General features: G+C 40.5%; 1 protein-coding gene across 3 annotated transcripts in view; it reads left to right on the top strand.

The window, feature by feature from the left end:
- Nucleotides 1–26,903, top strand: part of nfatc1 (nuclear factor of activated T cells 1) — a 302,956-nt gene that overhangs the window by 101,051 nt on the left and 175,002 nt on the right. For all 3 annotated transcript variants that reach the window (XM_063055704.1, XM_063055695.1, XM_063055714.1), the window contains exons 4-6: nucleotides 6,821–7,023; nucleotides 12,156–12,328; nucleotides 22,157–22,297. In XM_063055704.1, coding sequence (XP_062911774.1) covers nucleotides 6,821–7,023; nucleotides 12,156–12,328; nucleotides 22,157–22,297 — 517 coding nt within the window. The remainder of the gene's footprint in view (nucleotides 1–6,820; nucleotides 7,024–12,155; nucleotides 12,329–22,156; nucleotides 22,298–26,903) is intronic.

Genomic DNA, 26,903 nt, shown 5'->3' with positions numbered 1-26,903 from the left:
GGATAAACTTAATGGGGGTTACCTTATATGGACATTGAGAGTTGTACCATCCAAGCTGAGAGCTCAATTGTTGGAGGAGCTACATGCTGGTCATCTAAGCATTGTCGAAATGAAACTGTTGTCTTGAAACTTTGTCTAGTGGCCTGAGATAGACCAGCAGATTGAGCAGCTTGCTATGCACTGTTCAGGATGCCAACATGTCCAGAAGATGCCAAAAGCAGCGCTGCTCCATCCCTGGGAATGACCTGCATTGCCCGAGCAGATGATTCTTGTGGATTTTGCTGGACCACTCTTGGGCACTAATTTCTTGGTATTAGTGGATGCAGCTAGAAAGTGGCTATAAATGCTCCCAATAGCCTCCACTACAGTCTCACACATTGCTGATGTGTTGAGAAGCCTCTTCTCAAGGACTGGTGGTCCAGGACCATTAGTCAGTGACAATGGACCACAGTTTGCTGCAGAACAGTTTCATTCATTCCTGAAAATGAATGGAATATGATATATTAAATTTGTACCATACCACACAGCTATAAATGACTTGGTGGAAAGTTTCATCCAGAGTCTAAAGAATGCACTGTCAGCAGAACACACTACACTAACACTGAATCTGAAGCTCCTCAATTTCCTCTGTGCGTATTGTAATACAGCACACTCTACAACCAGCAACTCACCAGCTATGCTGCTCCTGGGTCATTCATGCTCGGACGTCCTCAAACATAATCTCAGAAGGAGTATGCAGAACAAACAACTGAGACGAGTTGAGAGCTCCTCAAACAAGGAGGTTCGATGTTTCACTCCTGGATAAGCAGTCCTAGCAAAGGACTACAACTTTGATCAAAAGTGCGTATTTGTCAAGATTAAGAACAGATCTGGACCACTCTCCTACACTCTGATGTCATCTGGAGACGACACATTGATCAGTTGACGAAACCAGAGTCGATTGTTAGCGAAGAAAGGTGTCCAGAGCTGTCAGAACCACTTCCCGCAGTCCCAGAGTCAACTCTTACCACTGCCACAAACTAGACTCCAGAACATGAGATTGTTTCACGGCCACAAGTCTCATCTACCAAGCAGAGTGACGTCCCCATTGTCAAGAAAGACATTATCCCACAAGAGTAAGATTTTCTCCTTAGCAATAAAATCTTTCGGCCTGAATGGGACAACTTAATCCATACTTATAGCTAAGAATAGAGGAGTGTTGTCTATTTAATAATTCAGTAATATTTGAGTGATATTGTAAACATATTGTTTGATTAAGCCTTCTTCTTTTGTTTACATAGATCCTTACGGGTTATATATAAGAGTACTTGAATGGCATGCGTCATCATGTGCGCGTCTCGCTGAAGTAAAACAAAATTAAGACATGCATTCTCAGCTCTGTGTTTTTACTTTCAATTAGTTTTATGTTTTTGAGTTACAAAACATAACAGTGCCCCCATTTATTTTTTGCCAAAAGATGAAATGTCAAACCTCACAATCTCATGAGTTAAAAATGGATCAAGTACAAAATGAAATCAACATTAGAAGATCAGCAGTATCAAAGTCAATAATAAATTTGTAGAATTTGGAAAGGGAGGTTGTGATTGATTAATCCTGGGCCAGAAATTGCTGTGTACTATAATATTATTTTTGCACAGAGCACTAGCAATAACTTTGCTTGTGAGACCACCTTTTGAAGGTTACTATTGGGGGTTACTGATTCAGCATTGTGTACTGAGTCTACTACTTTTCAAAGGGACTTTATGTAATTGAGAAATGACAACAGATTTTTTTCTGATCACAACAGTACTGCAGAAATTATGCCATGTAAGTGCTTATTTGTTGAAATTTTGCGATATTTTCTTTCTTTTAATGAAGATTTATTCAAAGAATACTGGCTTGGAGGCAGTCTTGATTAGTTGCTGTATTTGTGTTATTTTTCTTGCTGGCTTTTGCCAGTGTAGATGTTGCCACTTTAAATAAAACTGCATTGTTTGCAGATGCTCTCAGGGTTTTATCACAATGAAACAAAGCTCTAGCAGGCTTGACAAAAAAAAGCAGTTGGGCGCATAGAAAGAGAGATGGCAATTTGCCTATAAATCTTTGTTTGGACTTGGTAGGCACTTAGATCATTGTAGTATTGTCACAGCATGGTGGAAGGAAATTTTATTTCATTGAGTCTGTGCTTGCTCTTTGCAGAACGGTCTTGTCAGTCCATTGTAGCTTTTTTCCCCTGTAACTTTGGAATATGTTTTCTTTTAATAATCTATCCAGTTCTCTTAGGATCTTCAATTGGCTCCCTTTCCACCATTATCTATAAACAAAGAACTCCAGATCATCACCCGTAACCACTTCGACCCAAAATGTCAACAATTACTCACTTCCCACAGCTGCTACTTGACCTCTTGAGTTCCTCCAGCAGTTTGATTTTACTCCCATGTGGGAGGAAACCAGAGCATCTGAGGGAAACCCACATGGTCGTGGGTAGAGATAATAAACACCATTTGAATAGCATTGAAGATTAGGATGGAAACTTGGTCACTCTAACTTTGGAATGGAATTGGAGGACAGCACCTATTTGCAAAGGGAAATAGTTTGCCAGGGATACAGAGGAGTGACTGGATAGACATATATAAAATCATGAGGGACATAAAAAGGGTGTCTTTTTCCTAGGGAGAAGGTGTTGAGGACAAGAGGACATAAGTTTAGGGTCAGAGGCATCAGGGAGGGAGGCATCAGGAGCAGCTTCTTCATTCAAGAGGTTATGTCTATTTGGAATGAGCCAACCTCATCCAGAAATAGTGGATGAGATTGGCACATTAGCAACATTTAAAATCCAACAAGATAAGTACAAAGATATGAGAGATTTAGAGGGCTCTGTGTCAACCATAGCATAGATGAGATGGGCTATAGGCCTGTCCCATGCTATATGATTCTATGACTCTGTGACATCAACAGATAAATAGATACCAAGCAGGATATTACTCATTATAGCCAACTGCCTTGATAAACTCAGCAATGATTTTGCTAGGATTTTTTCCCTTGGTTAGATACTAATAGGTAACATCAAAAAGATGGATTTTAAAAATAATGATGATGTCAAAATCACGAGTGCTTACCATTATTTCCATTTGCAACTTAAGGATATTTGGGAATGTGTAGTTGAAATCGCTTTCTGTATTTCAGCCTGTCATCACACACAGCACAGGTTGCAGCTCTGATATAATCAAGCTTACAAAAATGTGGACTTTTTTGTGAATTGTTAAAATGCTTTGAAATATTTATATGATGCCTAGGTCAGGAATTAACAGCAATCAAAGCTATAATTACACCTTAACACATTACATGACCATAAAAATACTTATTACTTATGCAAGTACATGTTGTAAACTCCCCACATGGAAATTTTTTTAATGTGTTTTTTTAGTGAAAAGTTAAGAACTTTTGGTCTCTATTGTACTCAGATATCATTATTGCAATCCTTAATTCAGACTCCATATCAAATTGAAACAAAATATATATATATAAACTGTTTTCTGTGTTTCTTGCCTGTAAGAGCTCTTTGCTGTCATTGCTCCATCACTTGATGACATCTCAATAGTGGATGCCTGGGATTTCTGTGAACAAGAATCAGGGAATGCGAAGCTTTAGCACAAAGGTCTTAATGAGAAACTTTATTTCCTGATCAACTCAGCACTATTGTTTTGCTATTGGCCTTAGTCATAGTCTGTTTCATTACATTTGGACCATTTATTTTTTTTTACCTAAGCTTGATCATCATTATTGGGACACTTACATTAGATGTAGTGGGATGTACCTTCACATAGCTACTTGCGTTACTCTAAATATGGCTAATATTTCCTTTCCAATTTGCAAAGTATGTGTGCTGTCTGATGTGATGTGAAAATCGTCTGAATTTCCAGATTTGAGTCTGTGTCAAGGTCCTAATGCAACCCTGATGCATGTAGGCTCTTGTGCCCGGAAACTGAGGTGTCCTCCATAGAGGGAATAGCCACTGGCTAAGGAACATTTTCCAACAGTATCAACCAGGATCATCCATGCTCAAAAATTTCCCAGGGAGGCTGGAAGGAGAAAGCTTTGATTTGCTGGTTAACGTATCTGTCCAGGAAAAAAAAACGTGTCACATGCACTACATGAATCTTCTGCTCCTTCTGAGTGTTGGGGAAAGGAAAATGAAGGGCATAGCCAACTTTTACTTCATAAACATGTTGCCCAATGTTTCAGATACCACTGTCTTAAAACTCATGACCAATTTCAATAAAGTCAATGCAAATGAATGTTGGCAGCAGAGGCAAATGCATTGCAACTACTGCTTAATGTATTAAACATGACTCACTAGGAATGAAAATCCTGAACCCTATCCTCCTTCCAACATTCTTTGAATTTTGGGGCAACATTAAGGAGTTGGGACATTCCTTAATCCAAAAGGACTACACTGAGTTGCCATTTTACAACTAGCACTGCTTTCATGTGGGAAACAGTAAGTAATTTCTTAAGTGGTGTTAGTTCTGGAATGATTATTGTGCAGAATTCTGTGGTGAATTATCAAAACAGAACCTTGTTACATCCTTTAGAATGCATTTGGGCTCACACATATGTAGTATATCAATATATTCTTTCAATATATCATGCAAATGAAAAAAAATCAATATTATTTGGTATGTTGTAAACTCTGGGTTAACCAGCAATCTCTTTGGCTGCCAAACTGTATTCCTTTGAAATAATTCGATGATAGTTTGCTATCAGATCTCCAAATCTTTCCCCTTCTCTATCTTAAACCCTTTTAACATGCATCATATTGTATCTAAACAGAATAACTTCAGCTTTGTGAGTCAAGGCAAGGTTATTTTCCGTAATCAGTTCTACCTCCCACCGGAGCAAATATAATATAGTTTGCATAACCACTAATTTCACTTCTATTTTCCTGCTGATGGCCTTCCAGTGGTTCTTGCTATCAATATTTCTTCTCTTAAATGTATGTTTCAACATTTTTTTAAAATGTCTTCTGCTAGTATTTGTACATTCTATTAGATTCATATGCCTAAAAATTGGAGATAATTGGAGATTATCCCTATGTGGCGTCTTTAACACCAAAGGCCACTCCAGGTTCCTGAATTGGTTCACAAAATTGTGTGAGAGATTCAAAAAGTAACATGTACCAATGCCGTGCTGAATTTAGAGACCGTCTGTTGGTTGAATCAACCGTGGATGTTGCATCCCAATTGTCTACGTTAATCACAAGCCTGGGCGGTACGATAGGGAGAGCAAACTGTTGCCCATGTAGCAGGTTCCCTCTTTCTGCATAGCTGATGAATCCAAAGGAACGGCAGAGACTGATACAGTTTGCCCGATTTTGCCCCTTCTCTTGTCAGTAGAAACTGTTCTGTTGGGTTTAGTTGCTAAGCTCCCATGTGAAGGCCGGGAGCTGGACTTGGTTGGCAGAGGTTATTTGAGACCCATGCCATTGGGAGCATTTAATGGAAAGTGGGAGTTCATGCCACCCTCCCCCCACCTCCCATGTACATGCAGTAGAAAAGCTGCCATGAAGAACATGAGGAATCGGAACTTCAGCAAGACCTTTGACGAAGTTCATCATAGGAGTCTGGTCCAGAAGTTTAGGTTGCTTGGCATTTAAAATGAAGTAGTAAATTGGCTTTGTGTAAGAAACCAGAGAGTGGTAGTAGATGGCTGTCCCTCTGGCTGGAGGCCTGTGACCAGTGGTGGGTCCATTGTTTATCATCTGTATTAATGATTTAGATGATAATGAGGTAAACTGGACCAGTAAGTTTGAGGATGACACCAAAACTGAGGATCTAATGGATAATGAGGAAGGCTTTCAAAGCTTGCAATGCAATCTTGCCCAGCTGGGAAAATGGGCTGGAAAATGGCAGATGGAATTTAATACAAACTAGTATGAGGTGTTGCACTTCAGAATGCAACTTTAAGCTGCCTCTACCCAACACTCTGGAATAGTCTCCATAGAGCACTCCATTTTGCTATCTCCATTTAAACTCTTCAAAGCCACTATCATCTTTTGAGTCATCCATTTCTTTAAGTGTCAAATTTGGTTTTAAATTGCTTCCTTCTGAGGCATTTTGGAACATGTGTGCTGCTGTAAAAAGGGATGCATGAGTTTATGGAGTGGTTAGTGGACAGGTTAGGGTGGTAGAGTGGTTCAAATAGTAGAGGCAACAACCTCAGAGTGCCTGAGTCCTGAGTTCGATCCTAACCTCCAATGCTGTCTGTGTGGAGTTTGGGTGTTCTGTCCGTGACTGAATTCTCCATTTTCCTTCCACAGCCCTGAAATCTGGGGGCTGATAGGTTAATTCACTGTTCTATATTGCTCCTCATGTGTATTGTTGGAGGTAGGTGGGGGGGGGGGTTGATGAAAATGTGGAGAAAATTAAAGAATAGGATTAATTAGTATGTTTGATGGTCAGCATTGGCTTGCTGGGTCTAAGGACTGTCTTCTGTTCTGTATGTATTGGAGATCCAGTGTGCAACATGGTTTATCCATATAATGAAATGAATATGAAAGCAGAACTTTTTGAAAATAATCATGCAGTAAGTCATCAAACTGCTATTTTCGATCTTTAGAAACAGTTCCATAACCACCTTAAAGAACACAATCTTGTAAAATTACCTTTAATATGAAGCACACTAAATATATTTACATAATTTGTGACTTCAAAAATGAGACATCGCACCTGTCAGCAATTTTCTTGCCTGTTTTTGGCTCTGGCCTGTATAAAAAAATTAATTGGTCTTTAGTGCTTGATGTTGAACATTGATTTTTTTTTTCTCTCTGTTTTATTGCCAGCTTCATGGCTACATGGAAAGTGAACCCCTCACTTTGCAGCTGTTCATTGGGACAGCAGACGACCGCCTGTTGAGACCACATGCCTTCTACCAAGTCCATCGGATCACTGGCAAGACGGTTTCTACAACCAGCCATGAAAGCATCATCAGCAACACCAAGGTGCTGGAGATCCCTCTACTGCCAGAAAATAACATGAGAGCAAAGTGAGTCTCCTCGAAACACAGTCCATGTCAAAAATCTTCAGCTCATGACTTATAACAGTTGGTGAAATTAAAATAGTACTGGTCCTAAGGCTGAGCAGTCCTGTTATGGTACTGAGTGTCAATTGAGGTTTCAAGGTTAAAACTATCCTTTCTTTTACAGTGTGGAAGGATTCCATTTGGACCATTGACAATGCCAACCCATACACTTACTTCTTATTTCTCTGTAGACATAAAATTTACTCTCTCAAGCCGAACAGCTTCCTTTCTTATTTCATTTGCCACTTGTCCATAGTGAAGGGTACTTTACAGTGGCCAATTTACCCACCAGTTACATTTGGAATGTGGGAGAAAACCAGAACACCTGAGTGGAAATGAATTGTGAATTCTTCAGAGTTGGCACCTAAGGTCAGAATTGAACCCAGGTTTCTGTGAGTCAGTAATGCTAACTACTTTACCACGGTGTCATCTGTCAAGATCTCCACATTGCAGTAATTGCACTCCCGCAACAAGTGGGCATTGAAACAGAATCTAAGTTGTCTGATGTTGCAGCGTAAATGGTGCTCAGTGCATTTGTTTACAGAGCAAAGGAGAATGGTGTGTGTGTGTTTGTGTGAGTTTGTCTATACACATACATATGAATTTCTGTACTTATTAACACATTTTTACATGTGTATTTGTGCATGCATATGTGTATGTGTTTACATTTGAGTGTCCAAACATATGAATAGAATCATAAGAGTCATAGAGCACTACAGAGCACAAACCGGCCCTTTGGGCCATTTAGTAAATGCCAAACTGTTATTCTGCCAAGTCCCATCAATCTGTACTTGGACCATCCAGGTACTTAACCAAATTTCTCTTAAATGTTGAAGTTTCTCCTCAGTTTTCCCTTGAATATTCACCTTTCACCCTTAACCTATGACCTTTAATTCTAGTCTCACCTAACCTCAGTTCAAAAAAATCTGATTAACCCCATCTATAACTCCCATAATATTGTTTACCTCTATTAAATATCCCTCATTCTCCTATACGCCAAGGGAAAAGGCCTTTCAGCCAACAATGTTGTGCCAAACTAATTAAGATAATAACCCCAATATATACAGGTGTTTGTGCACATGTGGATATGTATATGTATATGTGTGTCAGTGTATCAATGAATCTATTTTCTGTAACGTTGAGCTATTCTACCGTCTAACCACATGGCAATAACACAATATGAGGTGTTATTTTCAGAGAATGCATTAACTGATTCATTCTATTATATTACAAACAAGAGAAAATGAGGTGTAAAGTGCTCCTTCCCTCTACTAGCCTGCATGTCTCCCTTAGGCTAGGTGTAGCACCTGCTTAACCCCTACTCCCCCCCCTGCCCCATGATCAGGGTCATGTGAGGTCATGGGAGCAGGTGGTGGATGGTCGTGTGAGTAGTTGGTGTATATCACAAGTCCTGGAGATGCCAGGCAGACAATCTCTAAAGAGTATTGATAATGGCTGGGTCACCAGTCTTGTAGAGACACTGCCCAGAAGAAGGCAATGACAAACCATCTCTGTAGGAAGATTTGCCGAGAACAATCATGGTCATGGAAAGACCATGATTGCCCACATCATATGACATGGAACATAACAAACAAACAAAGAGTTTGCGAGAGCTAACAAGCTGAAAATCTTACCAGTCCTGGTGTTTTTAGGTATTAAGTATGAAGTAGAAGATGGTGGATTGAAATCCTTTTCTGGTGGTTGAGGGTCCAGTGCAGTACCATAAGGTGCGGTTGTCATAGATACTATTGTTTCAAGAAATGTTAAGTTTGGATTCACTCGGCCTGCTCGGATGGAAATAAATTGTTCCGCAGCAGTTATTCTGAAGAGCAGAGGAATTCTTCCCAGTGCCCCTCCCATTAGTTACACTTCAATTCCAATCACAATAACACACATTGGCAATTATCTGCCTTTAGTTGGAAATCTTGCTGTGTGCAAATTGTCTGCTGAGTCTCCAGCATTACAGCAGTACCTACACAAGAAGCATTTCAATAGTTACAGTGCACTTAGAGGCATCTTGAGCTTGTGACAGGTTTCAGAAAAAAGTATCTATTTTATCCAGAAATTTCACAACAAAGATGGTGGTGGTGAGACACTATGACACTTTACAGGCAGCAGATAAAGCTACTAACTATTGTATTAACTCCACTTTTACTGGACTACAATCACTGCAATTCACACTCTGTAATCTCCCTTTTGGATCTGTGCTTTTGAAGTATCTGTATGACCTGGCGTTTTTGTGGTATCCTAAAGTATTTGGCGAACCGGACTCTTGAGAATGAAGGTACTGTCGAGGTGGCCATTGCTGGAACAGACCTTGGGCCGATTGAAATTGATGGGGCCTGGGCCCGAGAGCAAAAAGCAAACCAGTATTTAGTGGATTCTGTGGCCCGCAACCATCTGCACTCAACTCAGCACTGAACTGGTTCCATGGCTGTGGCCTGCAGCCATTGAGCTCCTGGACAGGTTGTTGCACTGAACTGGTTCCGTGGCTGTGGCCTGCAGCCATTGAGCTCCTGGACAGGTTGTTGCACTGAACTGGTTCCGTGGCTGTGGCCTGCAGCCATTGAGCTCCTGGACAGGTTGTTGCATTGAACTGGTTCCATGGCTGTGGCCTGCAGTCATCGGGCTCCTGAACCAGCTGCAATACTGAACTGGCTGTGTGCCTGAGCCCTCTGCAGTTCATGTTCTTTTGTCATTTGTTTATGGATGTTATTTACTTGGATTTCTAGAAGGCATTCGATAAGGTGCATCATAATAGACTTACCCATAAGATAAGGATACATAGAGTGGGGGGTGATGTATTTGCATGGATAGAGGATTGGTTAACTAGTCGAAGGCAGAGAGTTGGGATACATGGGGGTTCCTCTGGTTGGCAATCAGTGGTGAGTGGTGTGCCACAGGGGTCAGTGCTGGGCCCGCAACTGTTCATGATATACATTAACGATCTGGAAGAGTGTATCTAAGTTTGCTGATGATACTAAATAGAGTAGCAAAGCAAATTGTGCAGAAGATACGGAGAGTCTGCAGAGAGATATCGATAGGTTAAGTGAGTGGGCAAGGGTCTGGCAGATGGAATACAATGTTGGTAAATGCGAGGGAAAAATGGAAAAGAAGATTATTATTTAAATGGTAAAAAAATGCAGCAGGCTGCTGTGCAGAGGGTCATAGGAGTGCTTGTGTATGCATCACAAAAGGTTGGTTTGCAGGTGCAGCAGGCAAATGGAATGTTGGCCTTCATTGCTAGAGGGATTAAATTTAAGAGCAGGGGGGTTATGCTGCAACTACACAGGGTACTGGTGAGGCCACACCTGGAGGACTGCATGTAGTTCTGGTCTCCTTTCTTGAGGGAGGATATACTGGCTTTGAAGGTGGTGCAAAGGAGGTTCACCACATTGATTTGTGAGATGAGGGGGTTAGACTTGAGGAGAGATTGAGTTGCCTGGGACTGCACTCGCTGGAATTCAGAAGAATGAGAGATGTTATACAAACATATAAAATCATGAAAGGGATAGATAAGATAGAGGCAGGAAAGTTGTTTCCACTGGTAGGTGAATCTAAAACCAGGGGACATAGCCTCAAGATTCAGGGGAATAGATTTAGGACGGAGATGAGGAGAAACTGCTTTTCTCAGAGAGTGGCAAATCTGTGGAATTTTCTGCCCGATGAAGCAGTGGAGGCTACCTCAGTAAATATATTTAAGACAAGGTTGGATAGATATTTGCATAGTAGGGGAATTAAGAGTTATGGGGAAAAACAGGTAGGTGGAGATAAGTCCATGACCAAATCAGCCATTATCTTACTGAATGGCAGAGCAGGCTCGATGGCCTACTCCTGCTCCTATTTCGTGTGTTCTTATGTTTACTTTTTTATTGTTTGCACAATTTTTTTGCACATTGGTTGTTTGATGGTCCTTGTGTATTTGTGTTTTAATGGGTTCTATTGTGTTTCTTTGGTTTGTGGCTGCCAGCAAGAAGACAAATCACAAGGTTGCATTGGTGTATATACTTTGATAATAAATGTACTTTTGAACTTCAGCAATTTTGCTGGAGATGTGTGTTGTATCCTGACATTAGTGCAAGAGCTAAATGTATCCAATTCATATTACTTGCAAGTTATTTGAACTGAAGTAGATCTTGCTTTAAAAAGTGGATAAATACTGTTCATAAAATTGGAAGAGGGTTCTCCAGTTACCATTTAAAGTGGCTTATCTTAATAACACCTCTATTTAAAAATGTTTTGATGTCATCCCCATAGTATCATATATGCAAGTTTCTCTTTTGTTGGAAGAGTTTACTATCCTTTCAAACTTCTCCTCAAAATGAATCTTAAGAGCATTCCACCAGAGCAGAGCAAATTATGTAAATATTACGCAGAACTAGGGAGATTGGGAGTTACTGTTTTTGGGCGAGTCCATATCTCAACGTGGAGGGTGTTTAAAGGCCATCTGCACAGAGTGCAGGACAGGTATGTTCCAGTAAGAAGGAAGAACAAGGAAACCTTGGCAGATGACATTCTTGCCTTCAAGGAACTGAGTTCCAAACTCAGGAAGTTATGATGCAGCTTTATAAAATTCTAGTTTAGGCCAAATTGCATTCAGTTCTGGTTTCCTCATTGTAGAAAGAATGTCAAGCCTTTGGAGAGCGTGCAAAAGAACATTATCAGGATTACATCCCTGGAACCAGTTAACTAACTAACCCCTTGGAATATGGGAGGAAATCAGAGCACCCAGAGTAAACCCATGCAGTCACAGAGTTAACATACAAATTTTTTACAGACAGCGGTGGCAATTGAACCCATGTTGCTGGTGCTGAAATAGTGCTACACTAACTGCAACCCTACTGTGACACCCTTTTCTTCTTGAACATTGCAATTGAATGCATTGATAAAGTTGCATGTGTATGTGCACGTGTTTGTATGTGCTTGTGTGCAAACACGAGTATTTCCCTGTGTGCATTTAAAACCCCTCACACACTATTTGAACGTTGCAATCAAGAGAAAAATAGTTCCTGTTCCCTCTTATATGTTCTTGGCGGAAAAATATCAGTTTGGAAGTATTTGTTATCCTAACACCAACTGTTTCCTCTCTCCAACAGCATTGATTGTGCTGGGATATTGAAGCTTCGAAATTCTGACATTGAACTGAGGAAAGGTGAGACTGACATTGGAAGGAAGAATACAAGAGTACGGCTGGTCTTTCGTGTGCACATTCCACAACCCAATGGTAGAACGATCTCTCTGCAGGTTTCATCCAATCCCATTGAGTGCTGTAAGTATGATACATTTTATGGTCTTGCCTAATGAAATATTAATATCTGGAAACTCCACAGGGGTTCTCCAGTCAACCATCATCAATTTTGGGTGAAAACGCAGCAGAAACAGAGAGAGTATTATGAAACCTCAGCAGCATCTATGGAGGGATAAAAAGGGTGAACAGTTCATGTCATTGACCTGCCATCAGAAGTCAGCAGAACATCCCAGCAAGTTAAGTGAATGGCCATTTTTCTAGGGATTCAGGCAATCCAATTCAGTCAGAGGGAAAAATGTTCTACATCTGTTTATTTCTGGTGTTAGAGTACAAATTTGTACACAAATGTGTGTGCATGCATGTGATTCTGCATGCCAGTTTATGCATGTAATTATGTGCAAAATATATTTATATGAACATTCATATATATGTATGCTTTAGTATGTTGGTTGTTGTGATGCGTCTAGTGTGGTAGTGTAGTGGGTAGTACTTACTGCTCTCCCTTTCAGCTTCCACTGCTGGTTAGCAGTCTTGTGAAATGGGGAGCTGAATGTGTAAGTCTCTCCCTGCCAGTACACAGACTCTCCAACAGCAAGTCTGATGTAGTGCCTCCTTGCTACCAACACATGGAAACTGAACTCCTTTCACACTCGGGCTGAACTACAGAAGACAGGGAGGATGTCTGGCCCCTGCACACATAGTACACAGGCCCACTGGTGTGTGGACACACCCTGGTGCTCATGAACCAGATCCCCAGCCATGGATAAATAGCCCCACTCTCTCGTGGGCAGCCTCGGGAGAGAGAAAGGCAGATCTGGAGTGGAGCCCCTAAGGCCGTACTGGTGCCAAATGTATTGCTTCATAAGCTTTCCTTTGGACTACACTGGTGAGGCCGAGAGGGGATCTCAATGACTGGGCATCTCATACCTTTCAGACCTTCCGCCCAGGTTTGTGATAATGATGATCATCACCCATTGTCCTTGAGACGTTCGGATGCCAACAACGCCCAGTATGGTGCATCCTCAAAGTGTGTGCTGAACAGCTGGCTGTTGTGTTTATGGACACTTTTAATCTCTCCCTCTCCCAGTGTGTGGTGCCCTCCTATTTCAAATCGTCCATCATTGTCCTTGTACCTAAGAAAACCAAGGTAGCATGCCTGAATGATTGGTGCCCTGTCGCACTGATCTCAATTATAAGCAAATGATTTGAGAGGCTGGTTGAAGACTACATCTGCAGCATGCTACGAACCACACTGCTCCCCCTACAACTCGCTACTGACGGAACTGGTCTACCAATAACGCTTTAGCCACAGCACTACACACCGTCCTCACTTACCTGGAGAAGAGGGATGCATACGTTAGAATGCTGTGCCTTGACTACAGTTCAGCATTCAACACCATAATTCCCTCCAGACTTGACAGGAAGCTCAGAGACCTCAGCCTGCACCCTGCCTTTTGCAAGTGGATCCTAGACTTTTTAATTGGATCGCTGACAGATATTAAGGATGGGCTCCCTCACCTCTGCTGCTCTGACCCTCAACACAGTTACCCCCCCCAGGGTTGTGTCCTGAGTCCCCTCCTCTATTCCCTGTACACCCACGACTGTGTGCTGCCACAGACAGATCCAATCTGCTGATCAAATTCGCAGATGACATGGCTTTGATCGGCCTTATTTCTAGCGGTGATGAGACAGCCTACAGAGGAGAGGTTGACACCTTGACCAAGGATAACAACCTCACTCTCAATGTCCGAAAAACAAAAGAGCTGATTGTGGATTACAGGAGGAATGGAGGCAAGCTCGGCCCGATCAACGTCAATGGGTCTGCAGTTGAGAGGGCGAGTAGTTTCAATTTCCTCAGTATACACATCACCGAAGATCTCACCCGGACTGTACATACTGGCTTTGTGGCAAAACAAGCACAACAGCATTTCTTCTGCCTCAGGTGACTGAAGAAGTTCAGTATGGGCCCCCAAATCCTCAAGACTTTCTATAGGGGCACCATTAAGAGCATACTGACTGGCTGTAACACCATCTGGTATGGGAACTGCACCAACCCCGATCACTGGGCACTTCAGAGAGTGATACAGACAGCCCAGCACATCTATGGATGTGAACTTCCCTCCATTGAGGACATTTATAGCAGCAGGTACAGAAAGAAAGTCTGGAAGATCATTGGGGACACCAGTCACCCCAACCATAAACTGTTTCGGCTGCTTACATCTGGTAAACGGTACCACAGCATTAAAGCCAGGACTGTCAGGCTACAGGACAGCTTCTTTCTACAAGCCATTAGACTTTTAAATTCACATGTCTGTACATTGCGACAGAATCATAACGCAAAGAGTTTTACTCCCTCATGTTGTGGGATCGATGTAAGGTTTAATTAAATTATATTCTATGTTGGTATGTATTCTTGGGAATAATGCACAAGGTGCAAAATCAGTTCATCCCCCGGAGAAGGAAGGATTCAAAGGGGGGAAAGTGGCCACAGTGGTTGACAAAGGAAGTCAGAGATAGCATAGCATTAAAAAAGAAGTATAACAGAGCTAAGGTGATTGGGAAATTTTTAAGGAACAACAGAACTTAACTAAAAAGGCTATACGGGGAGAAAAAATGAGGTATGAACGCAAGCTAGCTAGGGATATAAAGGAGGATAGCAAAAATTTTTTTAGGTATGTGAAGAGAAGGGAGATAGTTAAGAACAATGTTGGGCCCATGAAGAATGAATTGGGAGAAATTGTTATGAGAAACAGAGAAATGGCAGATGAATTTAATAAGTACTTTGGATCTGTCTTCACTAGCAATCTCCCAGATGTATGGATGGGCCAAGGACATAGGGTAACAGAGGAACGGAAACAGATTGACATTAGGAAGGAAACGGTGTTGAGTAGACTGATGGGACTGAGGGCTAACGAATCCCCAGGTCCAGATGGTCTGCACCCTAGGGTACTAAAGGAGGTGGCTCTGGAAATTGTGGATGCATCGATGATCATTTTCCAATGTTCCTTAGATTCAGGATCAGTTCCTGAGAATTGGCGAATGGCTAATGTTATCCCACTTTTTAAGAAAGGAGGGAGGGAGAAAACAGAGAACTATGGCCCTGTTAGCCTAACATCAGTAGTGGGGAAGATGCTAGAGCCATTATTAAAGATGAAATAGCGGCATATCTTGATAGCAGTGATAGGATTGGGCCAAGCCAGCATGGATTTACCAAGGGCAAATCATGCTTGACTAATCTATTGGAGTTTTTCGAGGATGTAACCAGGAAGATAGACGCGGGAGATCCAGTGGATGTGGTGTACCTTGACTTTCAGAAGGCATTTGATAAGGTACCACATAGGAGATTGATGGGTAAAATCAGAGCTCATGGCATTGGGGGGAGGATATTGACATGGATAGAAAACTGGTTGGCAGATAGAAAGCAAAGGGTAGCAGTGAATGGGTGTTTCCCGGAATGGCAGGTGGTGACTAATGGGGTGCCACAGGGCTCGGTATTGGGACTTCAGCTGTTTACGATTTACATCAATGATTTAGAGGAAGGCATTGTGAATAACATCAGCAAGTTTGCTGATGATACTAAGCTGGGTGGCAGTGTTACGTGCTGAGAATGTTAGGAGAATTCAAAGTGGCTTGGATAGGCTGGGTGAGTGGGCAGAAACTTGGCAGATGGTGTTTAATGTGAATAAGTGTGAGATTATTCACTTTGGGAGCAAGAACAGGAAGGCAGATTATTATCTGAACGGTGTGGAGTTAGGTAAGGGTGAAATACAAAGAGATCTAGGAGTACTTGTTCATCAGTCTCTGAAGGTGAATGAGCAAGTGCAGCAGGCTGTGAAGAAGGCTAATGGAATGTTGGCCTTTATTACGAAGGGAATTGAGTACAAGAGCAAGGAAATCCTTTTTCATTTGTACAGGGCCCTGGTGAGACCACACCTGGAGTATTGTGTGCAGTTTTCATCTCCAGGGTTAAGGAAGGACATCCTGGCTGTGGAGGAGGTGCAGCATAGGTTCACTAGGTTAATTCCTGGGATGTCTGGACTGTCTTACGCAGAGAGGTTAGAGAGACTGGGCTTGTACACGCTGGAATTAAGGAGATTGAGGGGGGATCTGATTGAGACATATAAGATTATTAAAGGATTGGACAAGATAGAGGCAGGAAATATGTTCCAGATGCTGGGAGAGTCCAGTACCAGAGGGCATGGTTTAAGAATAAGGGGTAGGTCATTTAGGACAGAGTTGAGGAGAAACTTCTTCTCCCAGAGAGTTGTGGAGGTGTGGAACGCGCAGCCTCAGAAGACAGTGGAGGCCAATTCTCTGGCTGCTTTCAAGAAGGAGCTAGATAGGTATCTTATGGATAGGGGAATCAAGAGTTATGGGGACAAGGCAGGAACCGAGTATTGATAGTAGATGATCAGCCATGATCTCAGAATGGCAGTGCAGGCTCGAAGGGCCGAATAGTCTACTTCTGCACCTATTGTCTATTGTCTGTTATATACTTTGATCTGTCTTAATTTGAAGTGTAGGGGTGGGTGTGTGTGTGTGTGTGTGTGTACTTGTACACAAGGTTGTAAGACTGTTTCCCTGTGTGCTTGTGTAAGTATTTCCAATGTGTGCGTGTGTGCATGTAGATTTGTTTCAGAGTGAAATGGATTATCACTGACATATGGCATAAAATTTGTTGTTCTGTGGCAGTAGTGCAAGATGTTAGAGTTGCTAGAAGATACAATAAAAAAGCAAATAATAGTGCAAAAGAGGTATAGTGAGGTAGTGTTCATTGGCTGTTTAGAAATATGACAGCAGAGGGAAAGAAGCTGTTCCTAAAACACTGTGTGTGCATCTTCAGCTCCTTTACCAGCTCCCTGGTGGTAATAATGAGAAGAGACATGTCCTGGATGGTGGGGGTCCTTAACGATGGATGATTTATTTCTCCGTGCGTGTGTGACAGTCCTGTGACATGCTGTGGGAACTGCACCAGCTCTTCCCTGACCCATGTTCCAGAAGAAAGAAGGCTGCAGCATGAAACTGACGCACCCAGTGAAGGCCCATGTCGATGACTCACGAACAGATTCTGAATGCATTACCACTGCCTGCTCGCTTTGTCCGCTTTCTGAGCTTTCCTGCCTTTCCAGCGAGGGAATGAGACTCATGCTTACCTCACAATGGAGTCATCTAACAAAATGTTACATGAGATGGATCATGAGAAAGCTAATAAGAAACAGAAACATACACACTTGCACATATGTGCACACATGCACTCGCATAAACAGTAGCAGACAGTCAAACATCAGTTCACAGACACACACTCATTATCATTCAGTCACAGAAAGAACAAAAGTGTTACTGCTCCCATTTTTATGCTTTGCCTGGCTTCTCTGCCACTCAAGACCTTAGGACTTTGCACAATTCTACCCCATAATGGCGGGAATGAAATTCAGAAAAACACCACAGAGTATGAGGTAGTGGAAGGTCTGTCCCAACAACCGAAATTTATTGTACAGTTTGTTTGATAGCTGTGTGTTATTTGTTTTCATGTTAATGGCAGAGAAGGGATTAAAACACCTGCATGTTTTTATTACTTACTGTTTCATTGCCTGGAGTGAGAATTACAACCTTGCCACTTCCTCCAGATGGCCAAGTGAGAGTCATCTTGTCAGAATCCATGTACCAACAAAACCACTATGGTGCTTTTATTTGCCATAGTCTCTAAGATGATATTAATGACAGTAATTGGATGTCTATATTTTCAAAAGTTACTGAATGGAAAATCCTACAAAAAGTAGTGGATACGACCCAGTCCATTATGAGTAAAATCCTCCCCACCACTGAGCACACCTACGCAAAGCGCTGCGGCGGAAAAGCAGCATCCATGATCAAGGGCCTCCACCACCCAGGCTATGCTCTCTTCTACCTGCTGCCATCAGTAAGAACGTACAGCAGCCTTAGGACTCACACCACAGAACAGTTATTACCCCTCAATCAGCAGGCTCCCGAACCAGAGGGGTAACTTCATTCAACCGTTCCCACAATCAATGGGCTCACTTTCATGGACTCTTCATCTCATGCTCTTGATATTTATTACTTAGTTAAGTATTACAATCCTTTTCACTTTCATATTTGTACAGTTTGTTTTCCTTTGCAGATTGGTTGTCTGTTCAGGGTTGTATATAGTGACATATACTATGTATTTTGATAATAAGTTTACTTTGAACTTTGATAGGAGTAGATTTATTCATATGGACAAGATATTCATTCAAAAACAATGTAGCTCCTAAGTTTTTATTTAAAATCAAGGCTGTTCAGACAGAGGTATGACAGTTGTTTGGATATTGTTCCTTACTAGCCATGTGGAACACTAAATTGGATACTCCACCCATCCGAGGTAGAGAGTAGGTGATTCTGGATTACTTGCCTGTGTCCCCCAGTACAGCTGTGTGTAACCTGTAACATACTCTGTTGAACAAAAAAAATTCAGGAGTGAAAAGAAAAGTAAAAGGTAACCCATCATAATTCCACTAACGGCACTTATCCAATCTTAGTTGGAAGGGTGTAATTATAAAAGAATGCAAAAAGCCATCCCATTGTAACTCTTCTAAAGTCAATTATCTCACCTTATTTGGAGGGCTAGGATTATCTAAAAAGATTGAAAAATATGTCCCACTGTAGCTCTGTTAAAGTAATCTATTCTACATCAGTTGGAGTGTGTGAAATCAGATTGGTGTGAGAAGCTAAAGCTTGTGATTCTGTCTTGGAACTGTATTTCATTTCCTTCTTCGTCACTGGATCACAATACTGGAAAAGCATGGGAGCAAACAACCTGTCACACAGACTACAAATGTTAAAGATGACAGCTCACCACCAGCTTCTTGGGGCAGGGACAATAAATACAGGCCCAGGAGGGTGATACCTGTATCTCATAAATTAAAAAAAAGAAGCAACTGAAGTGTGTGATTCAATGCCACTCCAGAAAATAGAGTAGTGGAAAAACTAAGCTGTGTGTCAGACAACTAATGCTCATTTCCTTCATTCTCTGTTCTCCCTACTTCCTGCTCCACCACTCCCTGCCACTTCAAACATTTTTCTTGCTTTTTCATTTCTGATGAAAGTTCAGTGAACTGAATCATTTCCTCTTGCTTCTTTCTCCAAAGAAGCTGACTGCCCTATTGAGCACTTCCAGCATTTTTTTCTTTGAATTTCAGAATTCTGGCATCTGCAGCTTTTCTGCTCTCGGATTAGTTTGTCTTCTGCAAACAGTTTTACTTATCTGAAAAATGTAATGATGAAGCATTTACCTGGGTGTTGAGGTCATCAGAGGCATAGCAAAGTATGGAAAGCCTTGCTAGGGAGAATAGGAAGGACTTATTTTCCCTCAGGAACAAGAGGTTATTTATAGAAGAATTAGAGGAGTGATGAGGAGGACATTGTATACATCAAGTGTAATTCATGAAAGCATGCATTTCAACTAGATAAGTACATTGATACGGGATGTTTAGAGGTTTATGCACCATTGAGCGCATCTACATGGAGAGCTGTTGCAGAAAAGCCACACTCATCATCAATGACCTCCACCATCCAGGCCATACTCCCTTCTCACTGCTGCTATCAGGAAAAAGGTACAGAGCCTCAGGACCCACAACATCAGGAGCTGTTCTTACCCCTCAACCAGAACCAAAGGGGATAATTTCACTCAACTACCCTCACCTCAACACTGAACTGTTCCCACAACTTATAGATCCCTTCCAAGGACTCTTCATCTCAAAAAGTTGCTTATTTATTATTATTATTATTATTATAAACACGATAAACTATTCTCAAAATTTATTGCTTATTTATTGTTATTATAATCACAAGAAAGTCTGCAGATGCTGGAAATCCAGAGCAGCACACACAAAATTCTGGAGAATTTAGCAGGTCAGGCAACATCTATGGAAAAGAGTAAATGGTCAACCTTTTGGGCCGAGACCCTTCTTCAGGACTGAAGTGAGACTAAATTTACTTTGAACTTTGAGAATCAAGCAGATGGCAGTAGCTCACTGGGCAACACAGACAGCATAGACCGAGTTGGGCCGAAGGACTTGTTCTATGTTGTATGACTCTATAACTGTTTGGAGCTTGGAACTCATGGACTGAACATCCTGTTGAGGCAGAAGCCATCTCATTTAAAAATAATTTTCATTGAGCTCTTTCTGCGCCATAACCCATAGAGCCGGAGACTATTTGAGATTAGTCTCAGTACCTTGAAGGAACACAATGGGTGGGTGGTGTAACTTTATGCAATAGATTAGTGTGATTCTAAGTCTGATGTACTTGATTTTGCCAAAAACAGAGTAGAACTGCAGTGTTTAGAAGTGCATAATGAGGTTAACTGGATCCAATCACAAGTGCTTTGTGGGTGGTCATGATATTGACTATTACCATCCATTGATTCCAATTTTAGTCAGCTCCCCATGCAGTCAGTATAATGCTTTAACATCTGCTACCATTGACCCTGTGATATTTTACACTCTTGTTTTTGCCTCCACCAGGCAACACCTCACTCCACCCACTGCACGCAATGCTGGCAAAGCCACTAGTAATGTTAACTACATCTCTAATCAATGCTGTCTCCCTACTGTTCTTAAACAGCTCATCATTTTACACAAAGCAGGGGATTCTACTTAAACCAATTCAAACAAATCCTTGAACAACCTAAATTCTACCCACCGACGCCATATGAGTGACTTTTGTATAGTAATGAAGTATCACATCTAGAAATCAAATCCGTTGATGGTCATATGGGTATATGTGAACCTAAGTATATAAGAATTATTTGAGCTGTGCTGAGATTTTTGCAGACTCTCAATAGAATGATGGCAAGAGACCAATGTAGAATTTCTATCCAGTATCAATTCAATGAATCAAATCTTGGAACGGATTAGATGCTAATTAATAAAACGTTGAATATCTCTGTGCTTCTGTTTTTGATTTTGGGCAGTCTCAAACTAAAGCAGCAGACTCCTGATGGTGAGCATTTCTGCCAGGAAAACTTTCAGTTATAGAAGAAAGATTTTTAATCATTTGATTCAAGTCAATTCTGCTTTGTTGTCTTGAGGGGCTATTACAAAAGATTTATAAATGCCCAACCCAAAATAGTTTTGATGTGTACGGTCTTGGAACTCTCAACTAACTATTCAGTGATTTTAAAATTTAAGGGATATTTAAAAACACTTACTAAGAATTTTCACAAAGGCCAGGGTGTTATCTCTATATCCATTTTCTTGTGAACTCTAAATGGAACATTTTGTGATTTATATTGCTGGATTTTTAATTTTTTCTTTTCAAGTTGTGAATTAGCTATAGAATGATAATATAGTATGCAGTCTAAGTAGTTCATGTCAAGAAACATCAAAAAATTAAGAAATATATGCTAACTGTAATGATGTCCCATCAATGACTGTGTTCCATTAACTTCCACTATTACTCCATGATGGCTGCAGTGTACGTCTTTGATAAAGTTCACCGCGATTAGTTGTTTAGACTATTCCAATAGCATCTTCCAATCCCATAATCTCTACCACTAAGTCACACAAGAGCAGGACATGCATGGAGTTGTTACTTCATTCTCCCTCAAGTTACACATCATTCTGAAATATATCACTGGTCCTTAACTGTCACTGGGTCTAAGCCCTGGAACTCCCAGAGAAGAACTGCAATAGTTCAAGATGAAAACGCACCACCACCTTCTCCAGGGCAATAAGAAATGGGTGATGAATGTCAAAAATTAACAAATTAAAAAATAACTAACATTCCACAGCATACAATGCCCTTCTTGAAATTCTTTGCCCTGTGCTTCATGTGTCTCTTTACTTTCAGCTCAAAGGTCTGCCCAGGAGTTGCCACTGATTGAAAAGCAAAGCATTGACAGGTTTCCTGTGACTGGTGGAAAGATGATGATTTTAAATGGCCACAACTTTCTTGCAGAGTCAAAGGTCATTTTTGTGGAAAAAGCAGCAGGTAAGTTGGAAGAAGCCTGACATCTCCTGACCTTATATATGCTATTCTTTTGCTTGAAATTTGAGCTAATTCTGTTCTCGCTGCTTTCATAGTTTATTTAACATATTAATGCTTAAGTGTTCTTAACTGTAGTAGTTTTTTTATATTTTGACTAAGCAATTTCTTCTCTTAAAGCTTTACTTTTTGCGAGATTGGACACAAGAAAATGTTTATGTCATAGGGCATATTTCATCCTTGGGTTAGTAATGCTGAACAACTGGGAGTAGAACACTTCTGCAGCTCAGTCATGTTAATTAGTGCTGACTTCAGAATTAGTGTATATTGTGCCTACGTTACCATATTATGTGTTTGAAATTACCAATCCAAGGGCGTCAAGTGTTTAAGTTAGATACAAATTTATTGCTCAGAGCACCATTTACTTGACTCCCCAGGTTATATGAACTAAGTACAAATACTGCAAAGGCTGTAAGATCTAATCGTGATCTCAGGTTTTATGCAACTGATTAAGGACCAAAGCACTTTGACAGAAATGACCAGGAATTTCTATTTGTGCAGCTGCTGTTTGAATTTGATTGGCATCTAGTTTAAGTATCTGTTCTGGGTTTGTAGGTTTCTGTATTTATAGGGTTAATCAGACGGTGTGGCTCAAAGGGCCTTCTCCGCATTGTTTCACAAAATAAATAAATGAATAAAACACAAGGCAATCTTTATTGTATTGCTTTTGTACATTTGTTTGAAGATTGATCCTTGCTCTCTTTAGGCAAATATTTTTACCTGAAAAGAATGTGCTTTGATCATGAGTCCCAATTTATACTGATTTTCCATATATGTGAAGGGCTGGCTTTGGAAATTTTATTTTGCATAATTCTTACCATGCATAGACATATTAAAATGATTTATATATCATCTTTCATTACTCTAAGGCATTGCAGTTACTTCATAGTTAAAGAAATACCTTTGAGATGTAGTTATTGTTATATCATTCAGTGTGGAGGATGTTTCATCAAAGTGCAGTGAAATGATTGTCTTCGTCAGTTGATTTAGTACTGTTGGGTGGATGGATAAATATAGGTCTAGATGACAGGGGAAATCCTCTCCTATCCAACAGTGCTATGGGATCAAAGAATCTAGAAGCGAGTATCTTCATTTAATGCCGCACCTAAAGACAGTATCTCCAGTGGGACATTTTCAGTGCTATGCTGCCGTGTCAGCCAAGAAAATGCTCTCCTGTGAATTCTCCGAGAATAAAGTCGAACCCATGACTTCTTGTGGGAGCACTAATTGCTGAGCCAAAAGTGACACCAAAACTAATGCTCTTTTCGTGCGCAATAAAACGCTTTTTTCTAGTAATGTCAGCTAGCGGTAATTTTGTCTCAAAGCCAGTCTATTTAGTTTGTTCCTTTTTCTCTCTAGCAAGGATAGTTTTTTTTCTATCATTCTGGAAGCTAGCCAAATGTGCTTTCTTTGATGATTGATAGAGACTGTGTGATTGTGAAACTCCACCTGGTAAATGCCATCATAGAACAGTGCTGCAAAGTTCTTTATCTTAATTCCTGCTGGAAGATTCTTTCAAAAGACACCTTGCAAATGAACGATTCACAAAAATTAAAAACGCATCGCCCATAATCTATTTAAATCCCTCTCGAGTTCCATATGTAGCCTTATCGTTTACAAAGCAGCTAACCATGAGCAGATAGCAAGACTGTTAGAGAGGACGTTTAATATAACTGAGTTCTGTTAGGGGTTAATCTTATCCTGGCTTGAACTCCTTAGTTCTGATTACAATAGTGATTGAGTTTGAACCAGGAAAAAAGTTTCTCATAGCAAAGACATTTTTCTTTTGTTTGGCTGAGGTCTCCAAGCGCATTTTGTGAAGAAAGTTCATATTTTATGGCTATCTTTCAAATAACTATTCCCTAACAGTGGCAGTGTTAGAATTTATGAGTCATAAGCTTGACCTGCATGGGAGGATCCTTCTTTTAAGGTTATAATTTTGGAGGGTTTCCCTGATGCTGGCACAATCTATAAATTCCACAGCTGCCTGTGGAAACCTGTTGAACTGGGAGCCATCAACTGAACATCAGGATCAGAATCAGGTTTACTATCGCTGACATATATCATGAAATTTGTCAATTTGCAGCAGCAGTACAGTGCAGTATATAAAACTTACTATAATACAGTATTTAAAAATAAATGATACAAAAAGAGAACAAAATAGTCAGGTAATATTTGTGGGTCCGTGGTTCACTGTACATAACCACTTGGTAGCTTCTTAGGGGAGTTTGACATTATGTGACATTATGTCTAGGCATTCTTTGCATTGAGTTATTTTTGTGATAAAATCCAGTTAATATTAAGAGTGTGTGTGTGTGTGTGTGTGTGTGTGTGTGTGTGTGTGTGGGTTGCAGGGGAATGGGAGGTTGTTTTTTCATCTACAAATGACTCAGAGCAAGGGGTAGTTCCCTAAGGAAGGTAATTTTTCAGTCTGGATTGATTGGACAGATGCCAATAAATGTTGAGGCAACAGCAGTTAGGGCTCCTGGTAAATGCTTCAGTAAGGTCAAAATATGAGATAGGCGCATGCATGAAATCACTCTCTGGCCTTTCTCTCATTAAGTCTGGATATTTAATCCACTGAAAATTAGGTGCTTTGGAACAGATGTTTTCCTAGCAAGGCACATCCAGATGATGACAGGTCTGTCGGCACAGACGAGACTGAACAATAGATGCTAATTCCCAACACAATAACATGATAGCAGCAGAATTATTGCAAGTATGGGAATAATCAAGATTTTTTAAAAACTCTCCTGAAATTGAATATTAATCTGCAGGGTTTACTGTGAGCATCTCTGGAGAAATGTAATACAGTAATGGGATTTAAAACAAGAAAGGGAAGGATTTATTTTGCAAGCGGACTCTGAAGTGGTTAAGTTACTACAATAAACATAAAGCGTGTACAGTTTAGGTTGATTGTCTGTTTCATTCTTTTTTGTCTCTTTTGTTTATTAATTATGGCATTGTTGAATATTAGGCAACCATCAAATGAGGTAATAAGATATCTGTTTGCTTATTCGTCAGCTTCAGAGGACAGAGTCTCTGAGGATTAGCACGGCTGGTGAGTTGTGCTGTGAACCTGTGGGTGGAGCAGTTGGAAATAATTGTTCATCTCCTAGAGTGTCATCTTCTCAAGTTGACAACACCTAGGTTTACTCCAAAATGTTCCTTAAAATTACAGTTACAGTAGAATTCTTCAGATGAAAGATACACATGAGATGTCCAACTATTGTTGTTCTTTACTCCTAAAGTTTTCTTTTACAAATTTTGAATAATTTCAACCTTTCTCTATAACTCAATGTAACACCTCTCACACAAAAGAAGTAGGCTGGCAATGATGAAGTTACCAAGCAGGTAACTTTATAATAGCCAGCCTACTTCTCTTATGAAGTAAATAATATAAACCCCTGCCACTACTCTGACAATTGTTTGCCAATGGGTCGAGAGTGACATGATATCAAAATACACTATTTTCCTTTTGTACAGTTATATCTTTCTATTGATTTCTGTTGTTTCATTGATCTTTAGTGAATCAGAGTGCAGTGTTATGCTTCATTCCACAAAAGACCAACATAATTATTTTTCTTAGTGCGCATACAAAAGATGTATTTTCATTTAAAAGGTGCCTTTGTGTGTTAGTAAGACCCTAATGCAGTCATATATTGAAAATTAACCTCTTTCCTTTGGGATAATTTTCCACTCTTTGCTCCCCTTCCCACTGCATTTTTATTTTCCACAGCTCTCCTTTTTTTTAATTCAACAATGTAAACCTGCAAAACATGTTTACTCAGAGAGCCTAATGCAATTGTCTAAGGCTTCCCTCTTGGAGGATATCCCAGTGCGTGGGTGTTGAGACTTTCCTCATTGCTCTCCAGACATAATGTGAGGAATTGTCTGCCTCTTCTGTCTGATGCATAACAACTTTTACTCCTGTGAAAATGAAGTGCTACTGACTTCTAATGATTTGTCTTTTCCACTCTAATGCATAAGCCAAGTCCTCCTCGGGAACTTCCAATGATGCATAACTGCTCCTCATTGTTGCTTAATTGATGTTAAACCATTGAAACTATGTTTAGTTTTCTTCTGTAATTAATAGCTATAACCTAATACTCCTGCATTGTAGCTTTTTTGCATTCTTCTTCAGCTTCTGCTTCAAGTTGCAAGTTGTGGATCAGTGGACTGAGCATGATCTGAGATTAAAATTCACTCTTTTCCTTTTGTATCGGTTTATGGTGTTTTTGGATTTGTGCTGGTTCATTAATTCTTAATGAATCAAAGTGCTACATTGAGCACCATTCTGTAGAAGGCAACAAGATTACTTTTTATTACAAATACAATAGTTAGATTTTAATATACTAAGGTGACTTTCATCACCTATTTGTGAGGCTTGCAAAGTACTCTGGGTATTAGTATCATATAGATCTTCCTTAGTAAACTAGCAGTAAGTATTGAAGGAATGGCACCTGCCAATATACAAGTTCTTACTTACCGTTTAACAGCAACATTCTGTCACTAAAGATATATTTTTTTTTAGCAAAGTGCCCTCTACGGG

The sequence above is a fragment of the Mobula hypostoma genome, chromosome 1 (assembly GCF_963921235.1).
Source record: "Mobula hypostoma chromosome 1, sMobHyp1.1, whole genome shotgun sequence".
Taxonomy (NCBI): Eukaryota; Metazoa; Chordata; class Chondrichthyes; order Myliobatiformes; family Myliobatidae; genus Mobula; species Mobula hypostoma.
This window is presented reverse-complemented; position numbering and strand designations above follow the sequence as displayed.